Below are 12,581 nucleotides of genomic sequence, written 5' to 3'. Positions count from 1 at the left end.
GAATTGCCAAATGACCAGTAAAAGATAAAAGTGCCTAGTTCCTCTGTAAAAAACCTATTGTAATTTTTTTGTCACGAGAGTCTTAGAGTCAACAGTATATACCGACACATAAAACCCACATAAAACCAATTGCAAACAGGAGGATAAAGATAAATTGTTACTTAAAAACTGTTGCACATAGTTGATCTTTTCCCAGAAGTGAAGAGGGTTAGTTTATAAGATAATGGACTTGAACAGCTAAAGAAGAATCTTTAGTCTCCACCTTACAAACAAAGGCGTTATAACACCTATAACCCTTCTGCGTTTGTCATACACATGACATTTTTGCACGCGGCTTCAGCGATTACGGTTGCACTTGACACTGTGAGCTGGGACATACATGTATGTGGTAAAGTGCATCTTTCTCCTCCTAGAGGAGATGGCTTTCATTAAGCATCTGATCACAATGCTGATGGATTCACAAGCTCCTTACAACCATTTCCCTCGGTTGTAGTTGCATTATCTGAAGCCACTCTTGGACCTTTTAGCATAAATAACAAATTTAATTTTATATATACTGTTTAGGGTCTTAGACCATTTGGGATAAGGTCCATGTCTGGCCTATGAAAACAAAAATCTGCTCTGTTCTAGAGGGCGCCCTACGGAGGGCTCGAGTTGATGAAACCGTAACTGCTCCGTCAGTCATCAGACTTCCAGAAAGGGAAAATCGGCACCGTATTTTAAGAAACCTGTGTGAACCCATATCACATGCTGGGAGAAGGCCAGACAACAACACTCGTTTTTTTCTCTTTCATCTTGACTTACTGTGAGATGCTGGAAGAGCCACGCTCTCATGATGTTTGTTGCTACTTTGGGGAAAATGCCTCTTTTCTTCTGGCGTTTTTTGTCCTTGTCGGGGTCATCATCATCACCTGTGCCAGGTGACGCTACACTGTTGTCTAAACCATCCCCTAGTAGGGAAAAAAAAATGAAAAGACATTAGAGACGACACAGAAAGGGGGCCAACAACACTGTGCCGCTAATGATGAGTTCAGCTCAGCTTGTTGAAAGAAATCCATTAAGCGGGTATATTCTCTTTCATTAAAGTATAATTGGAGATACAAATATGTAAAAGACAAAATTAAACCAGGCCTCTTCAAATGTTAATTTTGTGTGTCTCACACTCGCCCATATCATTAATTCAATTATAATTGTGCGCTTGACACAGTGCAGTAGCTCTTTGTCAATTACGGGATCCAATGTGGGAAAACCGCCATCAGAAAACCCATTCGGTGAAAATGCATCCCCGTGCCCAGAGCGAACACATACTGTAGGGTAATCAAGTTAAATGTTCTGTAGTCTATATATTCTAGGCTGCCTGCATAGGTGACAGTAACTGTGTCACTGTTCATTGCACATAACACACTGCCTGCTCAGCCCCTCCTAGAACTGTCACCTCCTAAGCACACACATTCGGCACACTCCTCAGATGACCCTGCACTCAGCATTTGCATGACATGAAAACTTTTAGCTCTCTGCACCACTGATCATTATCATTAAAAAAAAAAAAAGATACACATCAAGGTAGGGTGCTCACTTAATCAGAAGTTTCTATCAACATCTTTCTCTTCTGTGCTTTTCTCTGGCATTAATTGTGCATTAGCAAAAATCATTTACTTTTAACAGTCATAGTTATTTTTTCTTGCCCTCCAGCAAAAATGCCTTGAAAGCCTGCCTGGAGGGCATCTAAATTATGTATCTGAAAAACTCTTCTGGCAAGGCATTGCAGGACCCCTACTTTCTTAAAATTCATACGAGCACGTCTTCCTGTTTTTGGGAAGGCATCAATCAAGAGCAGCAATATATGCCACATCCCTACATTAATATTTGAACTAATAACTTTAAAAAAAGGAAAGAAACAAGATCCGACTTGTGGCATAATCAAATGCAAAATAAATGAAGAATACGGGGACAGCACTGGGGCTTTATAGATGGCTGTGTTTTCCTTGCACATCATTAGCCTGGAACCACACGAAAGAGGAAAACAGAGAAGTGGAGAGTTTATGCTCCCCGCTGGTGTTTAAGAAGCCAGGGTCCTGGAAGGACATCTGGGAATTGCGCTGAGATGGGCTTTTTTGTAATTTAAGAATAGACATTCATTAGCAGTAAATGCCATAAATCCCATGCTAAGTAAAAACCTTGTCCAAGAAAGCCTAAAACAATAAACTCTGTGCTCAATGTAGCCTGAGCTGGCCGCTCCGCAGCTTCCTGGGGAATGCCACAGACGCACGGCTCATTCCCAGACAAGCTCCCTCCTCTCGCACTGGGCCACACCATGCCATCCTGCCCCTGAGGCCCCTGCCTCCCAACTTCAGGGTCTGCTGTGTGGGCTCCCCTGTACCTGTTCTTTTCCTTTCTCTCTGAAAAAAAACCCTCAACCTTCTTTGACCAGAGAAGCAGAAAAGCCACAGCAAAGAGCTGGCAGATTAATTTTATTGACATTTCCATTTTCACTGCAATGCGATACCCTCCATCACATGGAAGAGATGACCCTCACTATTTACAGACTGACAGGCCACTTCATTACAACCACCCTGCCCCAAGGCAAAGCAGCTCCCTTCCATCTGCCCAAACACTAGAGCATGACCCCGAAGTTGCTGTTCTCTTTTTCTTTGCCGTCTGTTATGATAAAAAAAAAAAAAGAGAGTGAGTCAAAGGGACCCCAAATAGTCAAAGAACTAATCAGAGTACAGGGAAACAAAAGGCATTTGACTTTTGAATACTGGATATATGGAGTCTACTCTTCATGTGTCTAGGTTCCCTGCACGCCCATGTACACCGAGGGGCCGTGTGCACAAGCACACACACACACACACACACACACACACACACACACAAGCTCGAGCAGGGACACACGCAAACGCTTTCCACCACGGCAAGCAACTGCTGCAAGGCAAATTCTCACCCACACTAATGGCTTCTGACTGCTCCTTGGCAACCCTAGCATTTTAACCTGGGTGGATGTGCTCTCCGAAATACAGACACTGGAGCGATCTCATCAGCTGTTCATGTGACACAGATGGAGAGTGGCTATTAGGAGCCAGGCAGTGGGCCTTGGGGATCTGAGGTGCTGTTCTGTAGCCCGAGGCGATTTTGAAAAGCAGTACCCGGAGATGAGGAAAAAAAAAAAAATCCACACTGCAAGTGCAAGTTTGAAGTCAGTCAGTCTGTCTACCTACTACGGATAAAGATATCTTCGTTCCTTAATGGAAAATCTATGTGGGCTATCTGGATGTACATTTCAGATAATGTATGTATGGAAGGGCTCTGCCTTCAATGTCTTCCAAATATAAAAACACATGCTGTAAACAATGCCTGTGTGTATATATTTCTTTCTAAGCACATATGGTTTCTGTGTATATGTTTAAGCTGAAATTGTCAGGATTTTGTTAAAATCTCATTTAGCTTTTTTTTGATAGATTTCTGAATATACTTATTTTCAAAGGTTAATGGCTGAAATGAGGAAAGTTCAACAAAAAAAGGCATTTGTCTTTTAAACCCAATCAATGACCTTAAAAAACGAGGGGGAGCACTTCCACAGAGCGTTTTCTCTTGCTTAAAAGCAAAGAGAGCTAGTAACACCTTCAAACTATATGATTCACTATATTTAGCTCAAGGAAAAAAATAGAGCTAGATTGAGCATCCTCTGATGACTGACAAACTGGAGAAGACAGGAGCAATATATGAATTTTAAAATCAAGCACTCCATTTTTTATAAATGTAAACTATTTCAATTGGGATCCACTGTAACAAATAATTGTAAAGGAAAATGTGCCTATTTTTATAACAACTGGATACTAGACATTAGATTCTTAAATTAATATTAGTGTTCATACCTCTATAAAGAGGAATTCCCATCTCCAAATACACAATAAATACCACTGCCTTTTCCTTCAGTGGGTTGTGAACTAACTCCAGCACAGAGGACTGACAACAGCATAAAGCAAAATTTTAAAAGGCAACTTTGTGATCTGCAACCTAAAATAAAATTGTGCCAATGACACCAGAGTTAGTAACTCTGAAAGTGGGTATTGTCTTCTTGCTTTCAGACTGCGTGTGTGCCTATGTAAGATAGCTGGCAATCCTTGGCCCCTGTCCCAAAAGAGTTTTTGTGCAGAAAAAGGGTGTGTATGCCAGGACAAATGCATGTACCAAGAGAGGTATAGGAGGTAACAGCGAACATCTTAGCATCTGAAGTTACGATTCCAAAGTGTGGGATCCCTGAGAACAGGAACTGTTTCTGGTTTATCTTTTTCTCCTGAGAGCATACCTCCTGAGAGCAGACACCCAGTGATTGTTGGCTGAGTGAATGACTGAACTTAACACTGGGCTTCTTCAAGGGCTCGCCCGCTTTTTGATAATCCCAAACTGGAGGAAGCATATTCATTACAGTATCCAAGGGGCTGGGTGGGTTGCCCTTGTATACAGAGTCACTTCTAAACATGCCAGGAATGGTGCTTCTTCAAAGAACTCGGTGCCCATTAGGGCCTTTCTGAGGGGCTGGTCCACAGGCCATTCCACCAATGCTGCCCCCTCTGATGATGAAAAAACAAATAGAGAAATACTGGACATGCTTCTCTTAAAAGGTTGCTAATCCCTGCACTCAGGGCACAGTCTAACTTTTGGGCAAAGATACTCCAAATAGCCGTGTAGTAACAGAACACAGTTTCTGACCACGGGGAGAAATATTCAAGGCCCGGGGACAGATAACTTGGAAGTGGATTAAATCATCGGGGAGATTGTTTAAATCACAGGTCCCCAGGCCTCATCCTAGACTTACTGAAATCAAAATATCCTGGGGCAGGGACAAGGAATTTGTATTTTTAACACGTTTCTTGGGTTTGCTTATGCAATCAGCCCAGCACTGGTTCTTAAACTACCTTTTGGAAGCCACTAACCTAGATGATTTGAAATAAAATGCAACCTCGGTTAAAATTGTATTTTCCTCTCAGGACTGGTGTTAGTGGTCACGCTGACCACCTGCAGGCTGGCTTGGGCCTTAGTCACATGTCCTGGCCAACAAAATGAAGCCCCATCCTAATCTCCTGCTAGTGAGGGTTAAACAGGAAGAAAGAAGCTGTAGAACATCGACCCTCAAAATGGGGACCACTGACGAAGACACTGTGAGAAATGCAAATGCTTGGACCTGCCCCAGACCTCCTGAACCTGAATCTCCCCGGGAGTGGGCTCTAGCAATCTGAGGGTCACCAAGCACCCCAGATGAATCTGAGGCCCACTCAAGTTTGAGAAGCACTGCTGCAGAGCACAGAGGCTCCCCGCAGCCTGCCATCCTGGGGGTGGTTGTCTGAAGACCTGCATCGAATCTCTAGGTATTCCTCCCGTATCAACACTCGGCGGGATCTGGGGAGCATCTCCGGCTGGATTTACACCCACGCTCTGGAGGAAGTCAGACATCCCTTCTACAGCTGAGCACACTATGCTCAGAGCAGGGTTTCCAGGTGGAGGCAAAATCCATATCCGTAGCTGTGCAGCCAGTGTGAATCAAGGAAAGATAAGGGCATATTATGAGAGGATCCTCAGATGATTCTAAAGCAGAGATTCTCAATCCATAAAATTCTTGGTCATAAAAACCACCCAGGCCGAAGGACGCCACTTCCTTTCACTGGCATATAGTTTTATTCCAGCTAGCCAAAACTCTGTCTATAGGGTAGTCATTAACTGCTTGGCTCAGAATAAACAAATGATGCAAATGGTGATGATGTGCTATGATGAGTTCAACCCCACTGGGATATGGCCTTCTTGCCCTGTCGGAAATATAATGCAACAACCAAGAAGATCCTAGTCCATCTTCTTCCATCTGCTCCCCCTTCCCACTCCCACAAAACAAACAACTCAGACATTTAGCAGTGAAGAAACTGAGTCCAGGAAGTTAAATGCTTGCCCAAGATTCCGCAGCTACATGTGATCAAGGATCAACTGGAGTCTAGGCAATTTCAAGTCCAGTGTTACTACCATTGGTATTCTCACATCAATGTTGCAAGTTATCTTTTACTTTCCAGAGCATTACCTCATTTGAACCCTGTTATCAAAGACTGATCTAAGCAAGGCTTGATCCGGTAGGTAACGTGCAGAAGAGAGTTTAGATCGAGGGCCCAGGGTTGAGGCTGAGCTAGAGCTGGACGGGCTAATGCAGGTTCAAAGAGAAATGTGCAAAGTTTTCTCCCCAAAGTAAGCCAGTGCCTGAGGGATTTAGATATATTCGGGCAAGAGTCTTCACGACTTGGGGTTTTTATAATGGATTTATTGTGGTCCAAGTGGGGACCCTTATATGGACAGTACCAGAACGACTTTCAGAGCCCAGAGATGCTACAAATATTTGAGAATATACTGTCCATAGAGTCAGTATCTCACGGGCTTTGATGCCATCCCTGTGCAGTGCTATTAAATACTTCACACAACTGCAGTTAAAGTGCTATATTGCCCCTGCCTCAAAGTCACTTTTTCAAAAATAGAATACGGTTTCTATGACATTTTGGTACACTCTCAAATAACAAACATCTAAAACTGATCTCTCAGTCCTGTATTTTCAGAGAAATAATTAGGACAAATGAATATGTATTTGGGTGAATACCATTTGTCCTTCTTTTGGATAAGTTGGTGGTGCGTTATTTAATCCTCACTTCCCCAAGTTTTGGACCACGTTTAATAGTTAAATACATTCATAGAAAATACATGCTTTAAAAAATATCTCATCTGGAAGAACATAGCTATTTTCCCCTCTCTTTTTTGATAAATAGAAACTCACTATATTCATTATCATTTTCAGTTTGTACAATATAAATTCACTAACTTCACACACACACACACACACACACACACAAAAAATCTTCCAAACAATCTATTTCCAGGAATTAGGTATATTCATGAATACATAGATATTGATATGTGTGATTATAAACCTGGTTGTATATAAACTAATTGTATCTTTTTCAAATAACTCACCAATTTGTACACCAGTGCCCAAATATATTTGTACATGAACTGCATATTTTTACCTGTAGCCATATGTACATATGCATACATATACATACACTAATTACAGAGTTTTTAAAATGTTTTTATTTCATGTTAAATAGAGTGGTCCCTTTTCTATACCATATCGCTATCTCCAGAATACAGGGTCCTGTTCTTCATCAATGCTATTATCACTTTAATTATCACTATTATCACAAGTAACTTTCATTAGGCACCTGAAATGTTCCAATCCTCATTTAATCTTCACAATAAATGAAGGAAATAGTTACTGTTGTCAATTGAATTTTACAGATAAAAAAATTGAGACTCAAAGAAATTAACTTGTCAAAGGTCACACAGTTAGTGGCAGAATGGCGGTTATCCTTCAAAAACCAAGTTCACATCCTCTATTTTCTCCCTTAAACTGCTGGGAGGACAAGCTTTGAAGAGTGAAGCTAGATTCTGGATTAGTCCTCACTGCTCAAGAAACAAACCTCAAGAATGAGGCCTTGTATATTCGTATTTACACCCCAAAGAGATAGTGAGTGACAGCATATTTCACAATAAATATGAACCAAGAAACAAGCAGATACATATTTTTATACAAAGAGGTATATCCATTAACTATATAGGATCATTATTGTTCCCTGTGGATCTAAAGTTCAAATTAAATACAATTTTGAAATGAGAGCATCTGTTGAATTTTAAAGACTTTTCTGAGGCAAGGGATCTTTCAAGATTCCATGTAGTTAGTCCTTTCCCCTTGGCCTGGAATGCCCTTTATCTTCATGTTTTTTCTTTCCCTCCTTCCCAATTCATTCTTCTCTGCCCAGGCAAACTCCTATTCAACCTTCAAAACACAGTGGAAAAGGGACCTCCTTTGTAAAACATTCCCCAGTCCCCATTAACAAAGTTAGTATTATACTATGCTTTCTACTTCTTCAGCAATTGGTCCTCGCTTTTGTTATATTTACTCTTCTGGTTTGCAATTTATCTGTTTACTAATTTGTCTGTCCAGCTTTTTCAAGGCAGGAGGTGTGTCTTATTCATTTCTGATTCCCAAGGCTTGACACATAGTAAATATTCAAATGTTAGTGGAATGGACAAATTGGTAGTGAGAGCCTTTAGACATATTATGAGAGTCCTGTGAGAATGTAACCTACTTTGAAGAAAGTGTCCCTGAAGGACATTACCTGATTCTGGTAACCTGTTCTAATAACCAAGCCTTGGGCTCCCGCACTCCCCTCTCCCTGCCCTGTAGGCAATGGGTGTATCATGCCCAGTGTTTTACTGATCGCAAGGTGCATAGCCCTCCTCAAACATGGTCCTTACACGCCTGAGACACGTGGCATATATTGTTTATGAAAATGGTGCTCCATCTCAAACCTGCCCTATTCCAATGTGGGGGAGAGAGTGCTGGAGAGAGTGGGCTACCCATTGCCCACGCTGCTCAGATCACTGAGAAGATTCCTGTTAAAAATGAAGTATCAGAATGGACGGCATAGGGAATATAGTCAATAATTTTATCAGATGGCTGCTGGACTTATCATGGTGATCACTTGTTTAGGTCTACAAATGTTGAGCAACTATGCTGTAACCCTGAAACATAATATTGTATGCTAGCTATATTTTCATTAAAAAATCTTTTGAAAAAATGAAGTATTATGCAGCTATGGAACGGCAACACACAGTTCTTTGTGAGCTCATGTTCTGCCATCATTTCATTATGCTTTTTTTCTCTTAATATAGTACTTTGAAAAGCATTAAAATGCACTAAGAGTCAAAAGATATTTTCTTTCAGGGACTACCCTCCAGGAGTTTAATTTAGGATATCCTACCGAGAAATCTGCATCAGGGTTTCAAATGAGATGCAAAAAAAAACCAAATAACAAAACAAAACAAACAAAAAAACACCAAGAAGCAGCAGCAGCTACTGCAGCCTTTGCCTAGCTCTGTTTTAGATGACAGCCTTGCAAAACTTGCTTTCCAAGAACCATCCTCAAAGTAAATCTTTTTCCACTTGCAATTTACCTTTCTTTCACATCAGATCAGGTTGGGGGAGGGGGAAGCTGCAGACCCAGAAATGTGGGGAGGGTGAAGGGCGAGAGGTGGGGTGCGGGGCCAGCAGTGAGACCTGCTAATTACTGATCTCTTTTACTCTCCTGCTGTGCTTAACTGTCTGGACACGTTAAAGTGAAATTTTTCTGTGATTTTTCAAGTGACTAGTTCATGGCCCACTAGCATGGAGGGAAGCAGAAGAGATGAAATGCTTTCGTTTACATGCAACATTTACTAACTGTGTGGGTTTTCCGACATTAAAGAGAGGACAGTGACCCAGGCCACCTTTTTCACACTCAAAAGAGCACTGAAAAAACAAGTCTTCATCGGCTTACCTCAGGCTTCCCTGGTCCTGAACACCCTCCCCCCGGGGTAGGAGCAGAAAGGGAAAAAAAGAGGGGATTTTATGCTCCTTTCTCTTCAACTTTTCAGGCGGTATAAGCAGCATTTAGCAAATTCAGCCCCAAATGGCTCCAAATGCTCAGAGCTGCAGGGGCTCATTCTTTGTTATCCTCCCTCTATTTACACAGGATTTATGCAGGCTCTCCACTGAAGAGACCGAAAGCACTTCCATTCTCACCGGCTCACCCTGGATTGTGGCCCCGGCAGCTTCACTCTGGCCTGCATCGGAGGATTTCTACAACCTGGCGAAGGCAGCAAACTGTGCCCTAACTGAGTGATCCCCAGGCAACCTGGCTGGTGCAGGCAGCTGCAACGCGGAGGCCTGGGAAGATGAGCTCACCTTCCAGAAGAAAAAACGAAAACCCAGCCAAGGCTGTGCAACTGTGTGTCCAGAGACAAATAACATGCACTTTAAAATATGCATCTATATAATATAATGAAAAGTGGTGGGTGAAAAAAAAATTCAGACTGCAGCTTGGATGAAAACCACTTCACCCACTGGTTGGAAAAATAAAGTGTAAAAACAGACAGATGGACACATATGTAAATGTGGCTGTGTTTTAGGCTTAAGCTGGCAACGCGAGTGTCGTAGTATAGTTTTGCACGCCTGTATTTTCCATATCATGTTGAATCCTGTTAACTGTTGAACAGAAACATCCTCATACTGGTCCTTGACCAAATCAGTCCCCTGAATTTACCCGTCAGGAGCCATAAAATGGCTTTGTTTATTGACTGGAACCTTCTAATCCTTTACAGCAGAAATGAACGGAAGCTTCCAATACTCTTAGCCTACGGTTCACTTAAGTTGGTGACTCTTGTTTGAGATATATATTTTACTTGAAAATTTTTAAATATTTCAAGAAAGGATAACTACTCTCCTAACCTCCCACAGAATTCTCTAAAGGATACTGACTGGAGCCAGTAGAACAGTATATTCCTTTGCCATTATAATTCAGCAGATTGCTTAATCTCCGTGGTGTAGGATAAAAGAATGTACTTGTTACTCAGTTGCCTGATAAGCACATATAAAAGTACAGAGTAGGTCCTGAAGTTATTCACAGTACATCAGAATAAAGCTCTTCTGGGCACTCTAATGATTCATTTTTAGTGATCTCTCCAATGCCCTTTTCCACCGTTAACACTCAGATTTTATTAAGGCAGAAAGCAGGGACAAATGTCCACTCAAGTCCCAGCTCTCAAATTTGACTCTACTTGCACTACACTATCTACAGCTAAAGCTTTTTTAATGTTCTGTTCACCTCCCCAGAGTGGCATTTCAGCTAACAGGGTTCACAATCTTTCAGCCCTAAACACAGAGGGCTGCTATCTTCAAGTCATCCTAGGAATGTGCCAGATACCATCATCTCCCTCCTGAGATACAAAGAACGAGAGAGAGAGAGAGAGAGAGAGAGAGAGAGAGAGAGAGAGAGAGAGAGAGAGAGAGAGAGAGAGAGAGAGAGAGAGAGAGAGACCGAGAGAAGACCAAGCTGATCAAGTTACCGACAGCCCAGAATGCCCCTCTCAGAGGGTTAATCTTTGAACCAGTAAATGTTATAATTAGGAGCCTTGAAGTTGGGCTGAGGCTGGCCATTGAAAGGCCGACCCTAAAAGAGAAAGTATGAATGGAACACATCTCTTTCACCTAATGGTTTGACACAAGTGTCACGATTTTTATGCAAAATTACACAAAAATGAGTTATGATATGTGAGTCTCTTCCCCACATCTCCTACAAAAGAAAAAAGGTGGCTGGGGAGAGATGTCTTCTCAATTTCACTTAGCTATGTTGCTGTACAAATTGTGAAAATTATGCAAATAACAATTTTGGCACCTTTGCTAGAGGAAAACATTATTAAATTATGCTCTAAGTATTTTGTCTGCTTTAGTAATTACTCTCATGTAACTGTAAATATAAATAGCTGTTATTCTGTTTAAATTTTTAATCATGCAAAATATTGTCACACAAAATGTCCTTCTGTTGCAGTCTAACTGGGATTTTCTTTTTTAAAATATCCATATTTAACTGAAGTGGACTATTTTTAGCATTGTAAAGTGTTTTAGTAAAGATAGCTGGCTAACATCTCTGAATCAACAGGTCTTTCAAGGAAAGATATGGCCTTTATATTTGCAAAAAGAATTTCCTACAAAAGTCCTTTTTACATAAAATGTATTTTTAACATTTTGTACTAAAATTAGAATACAATTAGTCTGCTTTGAAGCATGTATTAACTACATCAAACCTGTATGTTCAGTATACTCCGGTTATATTCTCATTTTATCACTAACTATGAGATTTTCTATCTTATTGTCTCTTTTAGCATACTTTTATATTTAATGAAACATTAAATATCAACCAATAATAAAATTTGTTAGGAGGAATAAACTAAAATGCAAAGTTCTATCTGTAGCAAAAATTATTTCATTCAATTTTTAGGATCTTTACTTCATTATCATATTTACCCTCTAAAACAAAAATAGGGACAGTACATTTTTATAATAGCAAACATTAGATCACTTTGAACTCTTAATATGGTATTTCTCTGTGAATTTGTATCAGTAGATACTATTTTCCATAGCAGGACGGCAAAAACAAAGAGACTAAATATTTCTTCTACTCTCTCAATTGTTAAATGAAAACAATAGAATGTTTTAATAAAAGTGTAATTTTGCAACTGACTCTGTTAAATAACGCAAAAAGAAATCCTTTGTCTTTAGCGAAAAGATAGCCATCTCAATAATAATAATGCTTACTTACTAGAACAACTAGATTGAGATATCTACCAACATTCCCTCTGGGAAATTTTCAGGAAGCTAGGCACAGCTACATACAGAAAAAAGAACAGTAGTATGAAGTTGATAACTGGTTTTGGGCGAATACTTTATAAACTATTAACATGTCAGATTTGGAGCATGTTTGTTAATTATTAGAAAATTATATTTTGTACATTTTTTTAAAGAATATTTTCACACAAGAGTTTCCTAATAAAACTCTGGATTTTTGTTTAAGAAATTTATAAAAAATATTAATAACATTTAAACAGTAGCTCCTGTGCATTTTGGTATTCTACTTATTACAATGTCTTAAATAAATCTACTATATGATTTGAGA

At 40.3% G+C, this 12,581-nt stretch overlaps 1 protein-coding gene across 10 annotated transcripts in view; it reads right to left on the bottom strand.

Annotated features, from left to right (window-relative positions):
• MEIS2 (Meis homeobox 2) overlaps window positions 1-12,581 on the bottom strand; it is a 203,413-nt gene that overhangs the window by 142,098 nt on the left and 48,734 nt on the right. For all 10 annotated transcript variants that reach the window (XM_033108948.1, XM_033108950.1, XM_033108947.1 and 7 more), the window contains one exon: window positions 805-950. In XM_033108948.1, coding sequence (XP_032964839.1) covers window positions 805-950 — 146 coding nt within the window. The remainder of the gene's footprint in view (window positions 1-804; window positions 951-12,581) is intronic.

The sequence above is a fragment of the Rhinolophus ferrumequinum genome, chromosome 6, assembly GCF_004115265.2.
Source record: "Rhinolophus ferrumequinum isolate MPI-CBG mRhiFer1 chromosome 6, mRhiFer1_v1.p, whole genome shotgun sequence".
In the NCBI taxonomy this organism is placed as follows: Eukaryota; Metazoa; Chordata; class Mammalia; order Chiroptera; family Rhinolophidae; genus Rhinolophus; species Rhinolophus ferrumequinum.
This window is presented reverse-complemented; position numbering and strand designations above follow the sequence as displayed.